The 20,866-nt window shown below is 30.0% G+C and overlaps 1 protein-coding gene across 3 annotated transcripts in view; it reads left to right on the forward strand.

Annotated features, from left to right (window-relative positions):
* The window catches only part of LOC107439847 (cell adhesion molecule Dscam1), a 225,302-nt gene that overhangs the window by 95,892 nt on the left and 108,544 nt on the right, over window positions 1-20,866 (forward strand). For all 3 annotated transcript variants that reach the window (XM_043053190.3, XM_043053191.3, XM_087159011.1), the window contains exon 3: window positions 20,177-20,338. In XM_043053190.3, the coding sequence (XP_042909124.2) occupies window positions 20,177-20,338 (162 nt within the window). The remainder of the gene's footprint in view (window positions 1-20,176; window positions 20,339-20,866) is intronic.

A 20,866-nucleotide genomic window follows, 5' to 3' on the forward strand; every position in this document is an offset into this window, starting at 1 on the left:
ACCTAATTTCTTCGTTTCTGTGAAATTTATCATACCAATGGTGCAAAAAAAATATATCTCAGGTTTTGCATCCAAGAAAATATTTATTCAAATACAATCGTGTATGTTGCTCCTTTTTATTTCATTTTTTTTGTATTTTGTGCATATAATTTAGCATGTGTGTATCAGAAATTTTCTCGAAGAAATTCTCCGATTTAACTTTTTGAAACCACTCATTTTGGACGAAAATATTTACACACACACATTTGTAAATTTTAAATTTAAAATGTAAATATCTATTCTCTGGTGGTTGCAGCAGACAAACCTCAATTTTGTCATTGAACATTTTGTGTGCGTTTAAATTTTAATACCAACCATTTTAAAGTTTTATATCTTAACAATTAGATATCAGTTGCACATTAATTGTTTAATACATGGGTGCACATTAAAGTTATTGTAGCCCGAATTTTTTAATGTTTACTATGTTTACTTATATGTTATGTAATACTTTTGTTTTTTGCAACTTGGTAAAAATCTGACAGTAATATTTAATGTTCCTTCAAACATAAAAGAGTCCTACATAAAATTTTGATAAAGTTGGGGCCCGTCATTTGATTTGTGTTTTTAATTGTGGCCCCCGGCCTCATGTAAGATGGAATTCCCTGCTCTATATGTTTATTTGGAGTAATATCGATTCCATAATAAATATGAGAGACCTATTATCATTTTTATCATCTTCATTATGAAATTCCACTTGGTTTCCTTTTTTTTATATTCTATAACCGTCGTTGAACAGCCGGCCCAATTTAGAGTTTACGTATACAAAAGTTAAACTTCGTAACCTTGTGATTTTGAACCCGAAACAGAAGACAAGGATGCCGGATTTTATTTCCGGATTTATGTTATTTTAATTATTATGATTTTTCTTTTTCCCGTTTTTCATTGTTCTGTAATTTTCACCATGTTATCTCTGCATTTTGAACTTATTTTATGAATTCTGTTTACTTGCAGCTTATGCACAGTAAACAAAACTTATTGTTTTTCTTAATTTCCTTCGTTTTTTTCCTTGAGACTGGAAAGTAATGTCGTCTTGGCGAAATAAATATTTACTAGTCTTAAGAATCACTTCATTTTTTACGTACCATTTTGATTCATTTTTGATCTGGCATTAAAATTTTTTAGGAAACGCGGGTGAATACAATATTGATTAAAAATAAAATCTTGATAACAAATATCAATTGCACCGAAAAGTCATTGCTTTCCAGTCCCCTTAATACATGGAAGGATGGAAAACTAAATCGTAGTTTTTTATCACACTTATTTTAAATCTGAAAATAAAAATTAGAAAAAAAGGAAATGAGAAATAACGCTTAATAGATCATTTATTTAAACAGATATATGAGCTATTTCTATTACAAATATAGCAAAAGCAATTAAAATGCTTTTCTAATCATCTTTAGGCTTTTTGTTTGACACATTTATCGAAAGTTACATAATTTTGCGCCATCAAGTGACTCATTAATTGGCTATAGAAAGACTTTTTCAATTATATCGAGCTCATCAACTTTGAAAGTCCTTATTGTGTCTTTACCAGCGTATCAGCCAGTGCAACAACTCCTCCAATGTATCAATATTATCAAGCTCATCAATTGCCCCATACATATGAGCATGCTTTACCCCCTTATTATATGCAACAAGTGCATCATCAGGATTATCATCCATAGGAGTCATCTTATACTCCATCAATCCCGCCATCGTCTGTTCCTTGAGAACCTCATTCCAATCTTTCAACTCAAACTTAGCATCATGAGTCTTGGTAGACTCTTTCTCATCATTTCGAGTTTTTTCAAACTCCGCCATTTCCAACTCACTTGCCACTTGTTCCCTCAGAACTTCGTTCCAATCTCTTATCTCAAAATAGTTCTCATCCGCTTTCTCTCCCTTCTTAAAAACTTTTGCACTAAAAATGAAAACATGTTTAAGAACTCTTTCAAACACTGTATTTACCACACTTCGACTGACAAATGATTTTATATAAATCCTAGAGATGAGCCGTGATGTTTTAGGCCCTAAGCCATCACGGCTCATCTCTAGGATTTATATAAAATCATTTGTCAGTCGAAGTGTGGTAAATACAGTGTTAAGCCGCGACCCAAATTTGAGAAAAATGCTCTTGTCGCGACCCCCAAAAAAAGTCAAAATTAGACTGAGTAAGCCACAAGGACTTCTTCTAGGAGGTGTTGGTATTACTTATTATTTGGTATATTACTAACTTTTTTTGTTCGACTCAGCGCGACCCAAGAAATATGCTTCGCGACCCAATTTTGGGTCGCGACCCATAGGTTAAGAACCGCTGGCTTAGGGTATAGAGCGTTCACCTTCTAATGAGTTGAATCGAATCCCAGCGATTGGTAGACGGATCTTGGGTTAGAGTCCCTTTGCGTCAGGCTAACTGTGGGAGGTCTTCGTGGCTTCCATTTGCTTATAATGAAAATGTAGGTCAGTTTCATTAAAAAGTTCTCCACGAAGGCAAATTTTCCCTAATATTTGATCCAGGAGTTTTCTTGACTTCTGTATTGGGTTCAAAATTACTAGGCTATGAAGTTGAACACTGGTAGTCAGCTGTTCAATTGCGGTTATAACACATGTACATATATATATATATATATATATATATATATATATATATATATATATATATATATATATATATATATATATATATATATATATATATATATATATATATATATATATATATAGTAAAATGTTTTGTTCAGTTAAATTCACCTTTGTGGACATTATTCCTAAAAGTTAAATAAGGAACTATACATTTTAGTAAATATTACGATTGACAAAAGACAACCAAGCTATTTTATTGGATTACTATTTACTGTTGAGTTTAAAATTGAAGTTTAAGCTAGCGTAGATTTTCTATTCGAGGTGAAATATATTTTTTGGAAAAAATAGTTAAATTAATGCTACTATATAAGATAGTATTAGTAATATCTAATACTTACAGCTTTTTTCGCAAAAATCTCAGCATATTTGCCATTTTTCAATCAATAGTTTAAGCAACTGTAATATAATCACCTACAGATAGCACTCAAACTTTAGAAATGATGAATTCCGCCGTTAAACAATGTATGTTATAATTTGTTAAGCGGCAACAATTAATTGGTTTCTCTAAAATTTTTGAACAATGTACGATTAAAACTAATTGAACAACGGTATTGTTACAGATCGAATTAAAGAAACATTGTTAAATGCCTAATTTTCACAAATAGTATTGTTTAAATTTGATATACTTAATGCAAGACGCGAGGGGGAACATATCTGAAGAGCGAACACAAAAATTTAAACATTTTGAGGATTTTATTACTTTAAAAATGAAATGTAAAAAAAAAAAAAAAAAAAAAAAAAAGCAATTAAGAATTTTTTTCAAATTTTTAAATTTTTTTACCTCTATTTATTGAACGTGACATGTTCCTTACGAGTATATATGTTTCCGGAAAAGTCTGGAATCCGGCATTCCATAGAATCCTAAGCATTGTATATAATGCCTAAAACTAGCCGGCAGTGTATGAAACGATTTATATTTCACACCGTTTCCTGGGCATTCTATAGAATGCCAAATGAGAAACCGGCAAAGTATAAAATACATCTCCGATTTCCAAATCACTCTCAGTATTTTTTCAGAATAGCATTTTTATTTTTGAGAAATGCATATTACTGGGAATGACGAAATCTGGAGAATGTCGACTTTCACCGGTGAATGTCAACAATCACATAGTCGCTTTGGTGAATGTCTGAAATATTTATTACATCCGATTTGATATTATTTTATTCGTGGATATAATTACATTTATTCGATATTTTAATGCTTACTGACGATAGATTACATGGTACAGACTCATGGTACAGGGGAAAGTGTTACAGCTTCTGTTGGCCGAAAGTGACCTGGAGCACCAAAGGTAGAAGACTGATTTAGCTCCATAGTTTCACCTGCTAGCATTAGCTGGGCATATTGCTAGCAGCATAATCTAAGCAGACTTGTTTGTCTCGCTTTGCAAGTGGTCACTTGAGGTGTCTCTCGTATGTCCAGGGGCAAAAGACTTTTCTTTTGGACTTTGCACTAAAAGTTAGACTGCTCAGGCTTCGCCCGAGCATATTCTGAACTGCATCGATTTTAAGAATGAAGAGGTTTTTTCAAAACCTCATCTGTTTTTAGACTTTCTGGACATTTTTGGACTTATGGAATTGGTCTAATTAGGATGGACCTCTTGGGGATTAGAAACAACAACAACAACAGATTATATTTATTCGATATTTTAATACTTACTGTCGATAGATTAGAAGAAACATCAGTGTAGGGTATACCGGGCAAATGTATACCGGGCAGTGGCATTTGATCTTAAAAAACATTAGTGTAGGATATACTGGACAAAAATACCGGACAGTGGCACTTAATTAGACCTAGTATATATTTCGGACATTTACCAAAGGTCTAGTCATAATAGGTCTAGTTAAGTGCCATTGCCCGGTATACATTTGCCCGGTATATCCAACACTAATGTTTTTTAAGGTTCAGTGCCATTCTCCGGTGCTATCATTCATCAAAACAATTTGGTTTTCTTCGTTGGACCATCATAAATCAGTTCGAATTCCTAAACTGCAGTGATGCTGGTTCATAATTGTTTCAATATTTGATTTCGAAGAAATTATGATGGAAATTTTTGATGTTTCAACATGGGCAAACCATCAAAACAGGTTGCTTTTCAATCCTAAATCCTACATTGGGATTACGTTTAATTATGTTAATTACCATTAAAAATATAATTGTTTATGATGGAATTGATGGTTAAAATCAAGATTATGTTGGCCCATCAATGGAAACTCATCAGAAATTTTGACTTGGGTATATAAATATATACATTATCAATAAGTCTCTGAAATTAGGTTTTATGTTAGGCAATTGAATTCGCAAGTCTGCAGTTGCTTCGTTTTTTGCTGTATAAGTTAAGTGTAGTAGTTTCTGCCGTATAAGTTGAAACTGAATAAAACAAGCAGAATTGTTTTTTTTTTTTGTTAGAAAAAATAACTTTGAGAATTTTTATCTAAGAAAAATAATTCTTATTTTTGAAATCGTTCATTTTATTTCGAATTTCAAAGTTAAATGAGGACTCCTGGTGCTATCATTTGTAAATGCATATCTTTTTAGTAATTTATTCTGAATATTGTAATTAAAAAATTACGTTTTTAAAATTTGCTATTTTTTTATTGCAATATTGTTTAAAAAGTTTCATAAAAATAATCTTAATATTAAATATATAACTGATTACTGGTTGGATACAAACCTATTACAGGTTTAAAAAATCTTACTGGTTAAAAAAAAAATTCATAAACCTTGGAATTCTAGGGGACCGCGGAGCACCGTTTGGAAACCGTTACTTTAGATTCCATAGCACAAATCATCTTTTTGTGTAAGCTTCAGTTGTTATGGCTGTGGGCCATAGTTATTTATAAAAAATTTAGGACAAAGGAGAATATATAAGTATACGACATATATAATTATATACATTCACAATTTACGACACCCAGGAAAGGTAATCCATTATCCATGCTCGTCGCTCTACACCCAATAGATGGCTTCAGTTTTCGTACTGTCGGCTTCACACAAATTTCACATGAGTATTAGGTTATTTTTATTATAGTATTAGGTTATGAGTATTAGGTTTGAGTATTAGGTTATGAGTATTAGGTTATGAGTATTAGGTTATTAGGTTATGAGCATTAGGTTATAAGATTATGAGTATTAGTATTAGGTTATTTTTAAGCTACAACCAGGATATGTCTTATTAGGCGCATTTGTATTTATCGCATATTTTAATTTGTCTTTAGGAAAATTTTAAACTTCACTTCATATTTTTTAAAATTGAAATAATTAAAATATCAAACAATACCAGACGGCGTGAATGACGTCTGATGGATCTAGAGCAGGGGTTTCCAACTGGCGGCCCGGGGGCCGCATCCGGCCCACGGAGCCTTTTTTTGTGGCCCGTGAACTAAACTATATTAGTTGTCATTTTTTTGCGGACAATTTTCGTTAAGAATCAATATGGGTTTAAAATACTTTTCTCGATACTAAAAACCTAATTTCTTCGTATCTGTGAAATTTAGCATACCAACGGTGCAAAAAAAAATTTTTCTCAGGTTTTGCACCCAGGAAAATATTTATTCAAAAGCAAAAATAATCGTGCATGTAGCTCTATTTTATTTCATTTTTTTTGTATTTTGTGAATATATTTTAGCATGTGCGTATCAGAAATTTTCAGCATGTATCAGAAATTTTCTCGAAGAAATTATCCGATTTAACTTTTTGAAACCACTCACTCATTTTGGACGAAAATATTTACAGACACATTTGTAAATTTTAAATGTAAATATCTATTCTCTGGTTATTGTAGCAGACAAATCTCAATTTTCACAATTGTGTGCAACTATGTAAGTTTTAATACCAACCTTTTTAAAGTTTTATATCTTTACAATTAGATATCTGTTGCACATTATTTGTTAGGTGCACATTAAAGTTATAGTGGCCCGAATTTTTATTATTTATTTAATATTCTTAAGAGTATTTTTAATAACAATTAAATATTTATAAAAATCTACTTCTTATTTTAATTTGTAATTCAATACTTTTGTTTTGTACCACTTATTAAAAGTCTGACAGTAATATTTAATGTTCGTTCAAACATAAAAAAGTCCTTGATAAAGTTGTGGCCCGCCATTTTGCGTTTTTAATTGTGACCCGCGGCCTCATGTAAGTTGGAAATCCCTGTTCTATAGGGGAGAGTGGGGTCAATTGTAACATTTTTTACTTAACTATTTTTAACTAACAAAAAATCCAATATATTATCAGTGTTAATTGACAGACGAGTAAAGTAGACTATTCTCTACTAGAAAAAAAAAATAAATACTTTATTTTAAATGTTATTATATTAGTAATTAACAATTTTCGACAGTTGTGCACTTGTTACAATTGTCCCCACTTACGGGGTCAATTGTAACAGTTCATAAATTCAACTAAAACATAGTTAATTATACATATTATCATAGTTGTGATATATTTTTTTATTGATCAAAATAGTAGTGATATTTTAGGAGTAAAAATAATGAACAGAGACCTAAACTTTTAACTTTAAGGGGTTAAAAATTTTAATTTATGCTGTGAAAGGTGACAAATAAAATAATGCACATGCAACATAATATAAATGATATAGGAAACTATTGGTGGTTCTTAAAGAGTTAAGTAATTGTTTGTAAGCATAAGATTATTTATTTTCAGCTGTTACAATCGTCCCTTTACTTATTGTTACAATTGTCCCCAAGACGCCATTTCAGCTTCATTTGTTAAAAACAATGCTAGTTAATTAACTAAACTAATTTTTTTTTCTGAAATGTTAATTAAGGTGTCCACTTACATATTCGGTTAATAATTTTTATTTATTTAAACAATATTACTTTGTTGCAATATAATATTCTAGTACCAAAAAAATTACTTGCGTAGCGTGAAAATATCTTTTGCGATGTAACTCTTTCAAAAGTACCTAGAAATGGTTGCCAGCAGGGGTGTACATGTAGATTTATTAAATACACCTTGTGCGCCACCTAAGAACCAAATCTAAAACCCGACACTCGAAATTTTTGCTCTGTTACAATCGTACCCTGCTACAATTGACCCCACTCTCCCCTACTAAAAGATTATATTAATGGAGAAAAGGTACTTTTTCATCTGGAAAAACCATAACAAATGGCCTTTTTATTATTAACGCTAATGATAAATAATTAATTTTAGTATTGGATACTAATACTATTTTCTTAAAAAATTTTATTATTTTAAGAAATGCTAAATATACAAATTTTGGTACGAAGTACCAATTATTTGGTAATAAGTCCATGGGAAAAAGTTATTATGCCGAAAAAAAGGGAATTATACCGGAAAAAAACTGTTTACTGTGGTAATTTTTGTACCTCGGACCAGGTACCGGGTACCAGGAGTTGACCTCTAGCAACAATATTACACCAAATTAAAGGGACTATAATTACTTTTATTTCAAAGCGATGAAGTTATAAATCGTAATTTACTTAATCTGTTAACATGAAACGACCTGGAAGGGCAGCAAATATTAAAAATATGAAGGAATAGAATTATTTTAGCATAAATTATTGCGTCGGTTCATGTTTTTCATGCTTGTGCGTGATTTCGTATTGTTGATTAATACTGATTATTTGATAATATATTTTTTTCTCCCTGTACAAAGAAAGGGTATTCAGCTAGTTAAAAAAGTATTGTCTTATAATAATCGATAAAATACGGTAAATGTTGTGAAATGTGGTAAATTTATCGTAACTTCTTCGATAAAATTTGTTTTCTAATTTAGGTATTGTTATTAAATGTGTTGTAATTAGAACTCGAATAATGAAAACCAGTGTTTCTAATAAGCCGTTTACATGAATAGAAAAATTATCAAATGAATGATTTAGATATCGTATTTTCGGAGACAGAAATATGATTTTGTACCGGAAATGTCATTACAATTTTATCATTCAGAACGGATAATCAGAATTAATTTTATTAGAATTTCTCTGCATACACCAGCTTTTCGTAATTTGCATGAATTGCCCAAAAAGTCTCAGTTCATAATTAAAGACGTCTTACTATATTTTACAGTACGATATCGTCTTAAAATTTTATTGATGAAAATTGTCTTACAATTCTACCATTTTAAACCTTTCAGATGAAACATAGTTAAATAAATAGTTCAAGGATCAATTCAGAGATTTTGTTTAAACCATCGCAATATTCCCCAAAAATTATAATATTGATGCACTCTATTTTTATTATTTTTTTCTTCACTTTTCTAATATTTTTAAACAATTATTCCCATTAAATATAAATAGTTCAACAATCCGAATTCACCAAATAATAAAAATAACGAAAATCAGGAACAGAAAGAAAACCTCCAACGTAAGTGCGAAGCTATAAAATTCTTTAATCATGTGTTTTTATTCTTAACAAATAAAACAATTTTTAAAAGAAACTTTAAGTTAAAAAATTAAACTAACTCGTAGAAAAATATTCAACGTTATGACTTGAGAGAGGCACAAAGTATTACATTCGATGAAAAGTCTCAGCTAGTACCAATATTCTTTTTTCTTCCTCTACAAAATCTTGACATTAAAGAATGATACTAATCACACATTTCCTCCTCGAAAAGGAAAGATGGTTGAACAGAAAACAAGACGCCACTTTTCTTGAGAAGAAAAATGAGTGGCAAAGAGCAAAAAAAAAAAGACATTCTTTTTATTTAGACGTTGAAGTAATCTCTCGCTCAACGAACGAAAGTTTAAAACCTCCCTTGAACTTCAAAGACAATCTCATTCGCAAAGTTTGTTGCAGTTCTAACATTTAAAAGTTTTTAAATAATTCTTATAAATTATTAATAGCCATTTCTTTAATAAAACTATGTTTTAAAGATAATATCAAAGAAATAGACTGATATTTTTATTGCTAAATATTTTTTTTTCTTAATTCTTCAAAATTTCTAAAATACAGTTTCAGAATTGTTTAGTATAATTCTTGCGAATACTTTAATTCCTAAATGAAAAGAAATGTTATAAAACGAAGGAATACTTTTTCGGATGCAAAATTGTTAAAAAAACATTCCCTTAACAACCTGTTCTAAACCGGGAAGTGATGGAAGTTAAGGAGTCACAATTTCGTGACCAACGTTATAATTGTGGTAGCACAGCACGCAGGCCGCCTTTACTTCCCAGAGAAGCTAGTCTCCATATATTTGAAGCTGGATGGGCTTCAAGTTGCCACTGGGGATTGAACACCAGTTCATCACATTAACAGTTCAGTACCTTAACCACTGAGCCATCGCAGTTCAATGCTAAATTGTTATTTGTTTAAATTATGCATTACAATAAACTGATGCAAGGTATTCTCATACTACCTAAATGAATAAATGCTAAAAATTTCCATTGGACATAAAAACCATTTTCAATACAGTTTTTTTCAGGTTCTAGAGTCCTTTCATAATTATTAAACATATTTTTTTTATCCAAACTCCTTTTAGAATAAAATTACTTTGTAACATGACAACGAAAGCAAATAAACAAGCGATTTAAATGTTAAATAATTATTAATTTGAAATAAATTGCTTTGAAAATATAAAATTACTTAATAAAAAAATTTCGAGGAGATTTTCTTTCTCACTCTCAATGGAGGAAAATTTAATCACTCCTCTAAACTTCAAAGAAGTTTTATTAAAAACAACTTGCTTTAGTTTATGCTTTTGAATTTTTTTAGAAAATTAGTATAACAAGATTATTTCTTAAATAGATTAATTTCTTGAATAAAAACATATTTTTAAAATAAAAGTACTTAAAAATAAATTTTTAGCTTCGAATTCTAAGTGATTATTTGTTTAAAACAATTACACATTTTTTTTTAAAAATACATCTTAATAAAAATGAATAAAGACGTCTTAAATGCTGTTGTTTTCTTTGAAGTTTTCCATCATGATTACAAACTTAATTTATTTTAAAAATATAATAATAGTTGAAAAGACACAAATTGTGAAGTTAATTAGAAATTAAAGCTTGAAGAAAATTATTTTAAAATCTCTCAATGAGCTGTTAATGTGAAGAACCCAGTGTTATGTTATTTGAAGAGCCCTAAAAAAATACAGAAGTTTAATGTAAATATTCAAATTGATATTTCCTTTATATTTATCAAATTTCATTTATAAAATATTCTTGATTTTGTTAACTGACACAATATATAGTATTAATTTTTTTAGCACTTTAATTATTTAATTTTTTTTCTGATATTTTACTAGTGCACTCTTTAACGCTTTAAGGGGAGAAAAAACATACTTCTTGATTATTTTAAAACTTTTAAATCCATTGCACTTTAAACCGACTTGTATTTCATCCTAGTTTTAATCCTTAAGATAAGGGAATAATTTATTGCATAAGCATATTAAGTACAAAAATTATTTTAATACAAATTTATTTAAATTCATAAAAGATACATTTTAAAAATACGTATATTAGCTGTCTTTACGAAATAAAAAATTTTCAAAATGCATGATTCTTTGTATGAAAATAAATCTTTTATTTTGAAAGAGTTTAATTGGCTTAAAATTAAATTTAGAAGAGCCACCATACAGATGGTTTTGTGTCTTCGTGACCAGTGTTAAGAGATTTCAATGATTCAGAGTTACCATTCGAACTATAAAATGAATAATCGCTACCAGATTTAATTCGCTCAAATACTGATTCAGTAATTATTACTTTTTTTATTTCACATGTTTATTATACTTTATTTCACTGCCATGGAGTGTAGATAATTCCTACGCTCTTATTACTTTCCTTCTATTTTTAGTCTTGACTTAGTTTTTATATCTATAGAATTTTCATTTGCGATTAACTCTCATAAGGTGGTTATACATTTACTAAAGTTCTGTTTTATGACATCCCACCAGTGTCGACAGCTTAAAGAAAGAAATATTCAAATCGGTCAATAAATATTGGTCAGATGCATCTACAAATTACCACTTTCGTGCATGGTAAGTAATTTCTCCAAATGGTATAAATTGAAAATTGATCGAGGAAACCTTAGGAATTTTTGCCCATTGAGAATATTGGAAAAAAGATTCTTGAAATTCAAGTAGATCACCCACAAACGAAGCAAGTTATCTGTATTTGTATAAAGCAGAAATAGACTGTCAAATTACCACCATTTGCATGATTCATTTAAGCATAAACATTAAAAAATTGCTCTTTTATAATAAGTGGATTGTCATGACCATTACGTGAAAACATGTTTGGTAATGATCAATCAATTTTCTTTTTAAAGCAAGAGATGGAAAAGTGAAGAAAGTTAACTAACATATGCCTTGAAACAAATTTTATGCTCGTTACAGTTACAAAAAATTATTGTTTAGAGGTTTCTCTTAATGTAAATCCTGTGGAAGGGATCCGAATCCATAAAAATATGGCCATTATTTAGAGGTGATTGTTTGAGTAGTTAAGAAAGAAATTTAGAATGCATAAATTCTCTATTGATACTATATCTAATATAGTGAAATCTAATGATATTATTTAAAAAAAATGTACTTAAGTAGAAATACATGTTATGCATTTTAGACGAGCAGAAATTCTTAGCTTTTGAATGCTTTATTCTTAGCAAAAAATTATACATGTTAAAACATTAATAAATATATATAGATATCAATTTTCTGATATTTTTTCAGGGTGCAAATGAGAATCATATTACACGATCTTTTTTTATTGCTAACTAACTAGTACTTAGAAATCTATAAAAAAAATCAGTAAACGAGTTCATTCCAATTATTATATGATATTACTTTCTATGGTCATTATTTAGAGGTGATTGTTAGAGTAGTTTAAGAGTTCTTACAAATTTTAGAATGAATAAATTTTGTTATGATCTGATATAATGATAGCTAGTGATATTATTTAAAAAAAAGAACTCTTTAATTAAAAACACTAATTCTAGTTTTTAGAGCTGAATTTTTTTGCTTTAGATGGTTGTGTTCTGAATAAAAACATGTTGAAACATGTGAATCAATAAAATAAATTTTGGGAGCATTTGCTTTCCAAAATTTATACAGGGTGCAAATGAGAATCATATTATATCATCCTTTTTTACTGCTAAAAACCTACTTTAAAGTCTAAAATAAAAATCGGTAAACGATTTCGTTCCAATTATTGTAAGATATGAAATATTTCTTTCTAACTTACGATTTTCTTCATGTAAAACAGTTATTTTTAGTGTAATATAAGAATTCGCTATTTCCCCTTTATGTGTTCTTACGAATTTATTTTGCTTGCTTAAAATCCTGTAAAAATTGAACATTTCTTTCAAAATACTTTAATATACTGGTGTAGTTTAGTTACAGAATTTCAGATAAAAATCTTCGACGAAATCATATATCTCGAAAAAATATACTTTTTTCTTGAATAAAGTGCATATTAGTTTACTAAAGTAACTTTGTAATATTTTGTAACGCCTTTAAAGTAAAACGACCCTTCGAACAATCTTTATTTTACAAAAATATCTTATTCGTAAGAGAATCTTCTCTTACCGGCATTATTAAAATAAGAATCATTAATCAGTTTGAAAGTATGCGCATATATTCAGGTTAATACATATTCTCAGTTCTTTTAAAGCATTAAAGAACATCAGCAATTTCTTGTTCTGAAACAAGTTACGGCCTGTGATGTATGCAAATTGGTCTACGCAAGCAACTTCCTTAATATAAATGCACGAAATTCTTAGGAGGGTTATACTAAAAACAAGCTCTAAAAACTCCTCTTCTGAATTAGAATAATGAATAATTCATATTGAGAGGCCTCAGAAACTAAATGTAAGAAAGAAAACCAAATACAATTTACCTGTCTACCTCTATCTTTACTGTTAGACGTCTATGATTCGTAATATTTTACGAACTTAAAATTCTGTCGAACGATGTAACTAAAGTATTATCACCCTGTCTAACAACTTCAAAAATGTGTAGTGAGAACAGAGAAAAAAAATACTAAAACTTTTGTTTCTTGATGTGAAAACATTAAAAAAGTTTGATTATAATATCTGGATATTAGGCTCGGAAATTTTTAATAACTTAAAAGCTACGCTGATCATAAAATGCATAATTCAGAATATGTTTTGATTTATCATTAAAAAAAAAGCCTTCCCTCGAAATATGTTGAAAAAATGGAGTTTTTATAAAAGTTTGCTTTAACATTTGCAAGAATTTTTGGTGTAAAATTCGTCACTATTAAAATGAGATGATTGAAAAGTTATATTTACCTTTGTTTCGTAAGAAACATAGACGCGATGTTTAATTGTGCTTAAATTTTATTTGTGCCTTTTTTAATTCTCTTCAATTCTATTGTATTATTCACTCAATTGTATGGAATTAAATATTTTTTTATATAAGTAGTAACATAAATCTGAAGAAAAAGTTATACAAAATAAGGAATAAATAGCGCAGACAGATGATTCGGTACCATAAACAAAAACCCAGAAGAATACCATATTGCAAAATAGATGTCTGTAATTTGTTACTGCTCAACCTGTTTTTTTCTGTCACTGAAATTGCTTATAAATAAAAAAAGCGAGGCTCCTCTTAACTTTTTCGGATATGATGAAAATTATATCTGTAAATCATAACATATTAGATCAATGCATTCGAAGACATAATGTTGCCACAGCAGCAACCCTAATCACGAAAAAAAGTAGCGGGCTAAGCCTGAAATGAATGAACAGATGACGTCTGTTAGCTAGTGGTAAACTACGAGTTCAACGCCAGGGTATGGCGGTACCTTAAGCCCGCAAACGATATTAAACTGTGTATAATAAACTGCAAGCACATCAAGCACAAAGATTCAAACAATTATAAGAAAACAGCGTCAAAAATATACAATTAATCCATATAATGCTGTTTTTGCACAATATATGTGCTACAGTGATGATTATGATGCTTGTGACTATTCTTATATCATCAGATTTGTTCATAAGATTTTCAATACTAGATATAGTACTTTAAATATGTTTGTATTATTTTTCTTCTATATTGCTTTTTTATGTAGTAAGGATCATTATTTATTAATAAATAAGTTTTATTACTAGTCAATAAGTATGCAATTTATTACTAGATTAGTCGATACTCTTTGTTTTAAATAAATTAAAAATTCCGTACAGTATTTGGTAAAAAATTATATTAGTTTTAGAGTTTTATTTATGCTATGGTGCATGATGAAGATTCTTATTTATAGAAAGAAAATTATAGTATATCCGTTTCTGTGCCTTTATTTGTGTTTCATTCGATTTGTTTCGAATTATCCATACATTACACATGCACTTGCTTTATTTGGATTAAAAGAATAAATTACAGAAACAGAAAGAGTTTCTGTAGATTTTCCCCCTTGGACTTGAAAACGTGAAATCGATCTGAAATGCGTTTGTAAATTTCGCTGATTTAATCGGGTAAAATAAGGGAAAAAACACAAACATTGCACCAATCGATGAAAATAATTGCAATGATATAAAAATTATAATAATAAGTTCTGTCTTGAGTAGAATAGAACAATTTTAACTTAAATTGCATGACAGTATTTAGTTCAAATTTATAGTCACCAGAGAATCAGTCACCACAGACTTCAAATTTATAATCCCACAGAATTCAGGAATTAACATACAATTTAAAGTCCGTATTATAGCTTAACTATCTAAAGGGTAGCAAGGTTTAAGAGAAAAAGGACATTTTGAAGCATACAAGGACGACCAATATTTCTACACTAGTGTAGAAAATTAAGAGAATTTGAAGAACTGGTCGATAATCTCTAGAATTACTGAACGATATTTTAATAAAATTTCATATGTACAGGCATTGATACGATACAAAACAAATATCCATTCAGCAATCTTAATACACACTTGTGCGTAACATTCGTTGGATATGAAAGGTATGAAATAGCCACAGGAAAATTCAGGGCAATTGCCACAAGAAGTGATAAACTCACTTATTTCAAGTAAGAAATCAAGCTGCAAGGCCTGTATATCTGTAAGAGGGGACCATATCCCCTACTAACCAATTTTTTTTACTTATTCTGCAAACGCTGTTTCATACCTTCCGGCTCCAACGAGTGTTACGTACGATCAAGATGTGTATTACAATTGTTGATTACTTATTTGTTTTGTATTGCATCAATTTATTTACCTATTAAATTTCATTTAAATTGGTAGTTCTGGAAATAATCGACCAAGTCTGCATATTATCTTAATTTCTTACACCAGTGTGTAAAGCAGGGCTCAAAAATTGTATTATCCGATGTGTGAAAATTCCATATATCTTTTTTACCCAAACATGCTTCACATATTGGCTTAGCTCGTTAAGTAGGATAATTGACAACATTTAACAAATAACAAAATTATTATTACAACGACTTTTATATCGTCACTCATACGAATAACAACGTTAGGGGCAGAATTTTTTCCTGAATTAACATTCACATGTAGAAAAAATTAACACTTTTAAGGTTCGGATATTTTAAGTTCTACATTCATTAAATGAATAATGCTAAGCAGCTTGCGTAATGAGTGCACAATGAATGCCACAGGAATACAAATTAGTTAGTTGGTAATGCCACATTATTAAAGCAAAAAGGTGCCACATAATATCACGTAAAGGGAAGTGCTAATTAGTTAGACAGTAGCGTGGGATTATGTTTTAATTTAGAATTATTCAAGTACAAATACTGTCATATAAATAAAAGAACGCTAATTGCACTGGTGTAAGAAATTAAGAGAATTTGCAGACTTGGTCGATTATCTCTAGAACTACCAATTTAAATGAAATTTAATAAGTAAATAAATTGATGCGATACAAAACAAATAACTATCCAACAATTGTAATACAAAAGCATGATTGTGCGAAACACTCGTTGAAGTCGGAAGGTATGAAACAGTGGTTGCAGAATAAACAAAAAAAATGGGCTAATGGGAGTATGGTTCCCACTTGCAGATATACAGGCCATGCAGCGTGATTTCATACTTGAAATAAGGCAGTTTATCATTTTACAATTTGAATTTACCAATTGCTGCGAAATAACACGAAGAAATTCGATGAGGTGAGTTAGCGAACGAAATGCGTTTTAACTTACTAATAAAGTATGTTTCTTTACTGGGTCCACCTGCACGCACGTGTACGCTTACATATTTGATGTACAAGAATATGCATTTTTGTCTAAAAGCAGTGGTTTTACATTTATTTCAGTTCCTTTCATGAAATTCAATAAAATGCGCAAATTCTCTTAATTTTTATCACCATCAGTATAGTTTCGTCTAATATTGTATTATTTGAGTAAACTTTACATTAATTAGCTTTACTCATATATGCTATAAAGTTGACCATTTCCTTACTTGAATATTTTTTCTGGCTGGGTGGCGCAGTTGGTTTGTCATCGGCCTTCTGAGCCCAAGTCTGTGGGTTCGATCCCCGGTCCAGACACCGGATTTTCGGGATGCAGAAAATCCTCAGTGGCCATGTCGTATGATTATGCGGCATGTAAGAGATCCCTAGAGTGCCTTATTGACTCTTGGCATTTCCGGCAAAATTAAATTCCCAGTGCACGTTAGCATCCAATTAGAGTCTCGGTGCTGCCATCTAGTGTGGCAGAAACTAGACGTCCAAATTAACATGACCAACGGTATCTCACCCATTGTGGTGGTCCTGATAGAGTGGATACCACTTCTGGAGAACGCACTAGGTCTGCTCATCGGTAAGACCGATTGTGCAGCTCATTGGAAATAAAAAAATAAATGAATAAATTTAAAAAAAAAAAAATCTTAATTATTGATTATTTTTTTAAATATTTCATTTAACATAATTTGATTTAGCTGTAAAATATATTTAATTAAATACGTAATAAATGAAAGTTTTTCAGTATCTTTAAAATATATTCCTATAAATGAAGCTTAAAACAAAGTAAAAGAAAACCTTGGCCTGATTAATATGACTGAAAAAGTTTCCAAAAACATGCTATGCTTCTTAAAAAAGGCAGCAATGTAAAATGACTTGGCTTTCCTAAAGCAATATATCTATATATCTATGCGTTTCCCTTTTTTAACACAACAGTTTCGTGTTAAACCAAGAATAGCAATTTAGTCTTGACTAATAGAATTCAGCGCGCTCTAAAATATTTTTTTAAAAAGATTTGCAGCTGAAATGCAAGACCGCTCAATGAATTATGCATTATTCTTTTTTCGTATAGTAGACGTGGCAGAATAAAAAGTGTTTTTCTGTGATTCTTTTCCATTTTTTATTCAATATTTTTTTTATACTTCCGTTTATCTCAACTCAAAACTGTCAGCTAATTTATTATTTTAAAGCAGTTTTGCCTCTTTTTATCACATTTTTGCCATCTTTCATTTTTTCCCTTCTAAAATAAAAGTTTTTCATGCCCCGACAAGAAGTATTGTTTATTTTTGTGGGAAAATAGAAAAAACTATTGTTTATCCTTAACTCGATAAAGAAGAATATTTCATTAAAATTCCTAAATAAACTATTTAAGGATTAGGGAATTGTTTGCTTAAGGGAATATGATTTTAATGTATGGTTATAAGCTGGATATAAATTTAAACCAAACAAGTTATTGATATAGTATGTATTTTAAGAAGAAGTGAATAATAAATATTAGTTTAGTAAATTTCAAACTTAGTAAAAGAAATTATTACAAAATAAAATTTGTTTAGTTCAAAAGGTACATATCTAATGTACATGAAAATATATCGAAATTATTCTGCCATACCTAATAACCTGTAACGGTGGAAAAAGTAGACAGGTTTTGACTGCTCATAAATAAGACTTTATTATGAAGATCTACCGGACGTAAATAAGAAAAACTAAATAGTTTCAGAATAAAAAAATATAAATTCTTTAATGAAATAAGTATCTCACGAACTCGCTTTACCCCTTGGAAATGCATCTTGGCCTGATTTGCCTCACTTGGTTAGCAGGGTTTTTCGAGCTTTACTTTCTACCTTTATTTATTTACCATTTTACCGTTGGCAAATTTATATTTATTCACATTTGCCAAATCGCGATAAAAATCTCGTTTTTTTTAGAGTTCGTAGCTTGTTGGTTTTTCCATAGTTCTATTCTCATTATACTTGCAAGTATGGCAATATGACTTCGCTTAATATTTACTTCGAAAGGGATCATTTATTTCATTTTTATAATATCAAAGAGGGTGTAAAGCGTTACTTGAAAAAATTAAAAAGACAGTGGTGTTCTGTTTCAGTACACTACATGCCATTTCATAGTGATAAGGACAAAATGAGTACAACACAAGATAAAGAAATATATTAGACAAAAATCTGATACGTAAGAGAATATTAGGGGTTACCAGAATTTATAATAAGTTTTAAAATTGCTTTTAAAAAATATTCAGTGAAAAGCAGATGTAAAATAAAACTTTCAAACTCTATAACGCCATTGGCAATAAAGAAATGATAAAATTAGAATTTCCAATATAATTTTGCTTATTGCGAGAAATAATGTACTTTTGATTTAAAAATAAATAAATAAATAAACAGAGCTAGTGGAGTATTTCCGAATGATTAAAATATTTTAATCCATATGTAACGCTGTAGTTCGTAAAGAATTGAACCTGTTCTGTTATTTTAAAAAATAGATTAAACATTGTTTTTTTTTAACTCTTCTATCTATTTCTGAGAAAACAAATGATTTATCATTTTTTAAGCTATTTTTCAATTGAGCTTTTTCCTTGCTATGTTTAAATGTACTTTTGATTAAAATTTTTTCGCTCAAATGAAAATTTTTATGGAACATGCAGTCGAAAATTAAATTCTGGTATGTGCAACGCAAGCCATCCGGTGATACCGTATGCTTTGAGAGTGGCTCCCAAGTTTCCAAAAAAGTTGCACTAAATATCTTATTTTACAACTATCGTTAATCAGCCGACCCAATTTTGGCCGGGAGGTAGAGACCAGAAAAAGCTGGGATTTGAACCTAGATTACCTCATTGGCAGACGAGTGCTCTATCTCCTGAGGCAACCGGCTGCTCTCTTGTGTATATTTTTAACCCTCGTTGGACAGCCGTCGCAATTTTAGGTTTTGCGACTACCTATGTTTAACTCCATAGCCTTGTAATTTTGAACCCAGTTCAGAAGACCAGGAAACTCTTGGTTAAAGTATTGAGAGTAATTTGCCTTCCTGAAGAACTTTTTGATGGAACTAACACACATTTGTGTTTCCCAAAGGGACTTTAACCCATGATTTGTCTACCACTGCGGATATTTTTACATCTGAATTGTGGTCGGTGCAAGCCGGGTGCGAAATTTGTTTCGACTAGCCATCGTTGGGATTTGAACCCGGATGACCTCAGTAGAAACTAAACGCTCTATCCCATGGCACTTGCACAGAATATTAATATTTTTTTAACGCGTTTTTAATTTACTGTGCTGAGCGCAATATTTCTTACTTTCATGACTTATTGATTTCTTTTTCGTATTTGTATAATTCAATTCAAAAATATATCATGTTCACGAAAGTTTTTTTCTTTCTCTTTTCAGTTATGAAACAACGTTTCAACCCTCAAGTGTATGATGATTTTGTAGTTCGGGGAAACACTGCTGTTCTGAGGTGCCATTTGCCTTCGTTCGTGAGGGAATATGTCGTCGTCGATTCTTGGATTAGAAATGATGACCACATTCTTAAAATAACTGAAAATAAAGGTCAGTATTTTGTCAACCAGTTGATATAGTGGATGAATGAACCGCATACTGAAATGCAACTCCCTTATTACGAAGAAAATTCTGTAATATTCACATATAAAATGTCTTTTATGAATTCTCGCTATTATCCTATGTAATTGCGATACTTTTTGTAATGTTTTTTGCTTTTTTCTATTTAATAAAAAATAATTTTAATATTTAAAAATATTTTCTGCAATTAAGTCAAATGAAATCAAAGCATTTTACTGAAAAATGTCAAGGGAAATGTTTTTCAAAATTAATTTTTAAAAGTGTTATTAATACGAAACGAACAATACAAACCACGTAGAAAGAGGTAAATCCCTGATGGATCAGCCAACTCTGCCTTCTTGCATGTCATTGTCAAAATCAAACTGACATGCACGAAAGGCTTTTTTTATATTTACCAGTAATGTGTATGTCAAAAACTGAAAGATCTTGGTCGCACAGATGCTGCTGAAAAGATGACTAACCAAATCTGTGAGATTCTTTGTTTTTCTAGTATCAGAG

This window comes from Parasteatoda tepidariorum, chromosome 3, assembly GCF_982258835.1.
Source record: "Parasteatoda tepidariorum strain Cologne lab strain chromosome 3, Ptep-v5.0, whole genome shotgun sequence".
Classification (NCBI taxonomy): domain Eukaryota; kingdom Metazoa; phylum Arthropoda; class Arachnida; order Araneae; family Theridiidae; genus Parasteatoda; species Parasteatoda tepidariorum.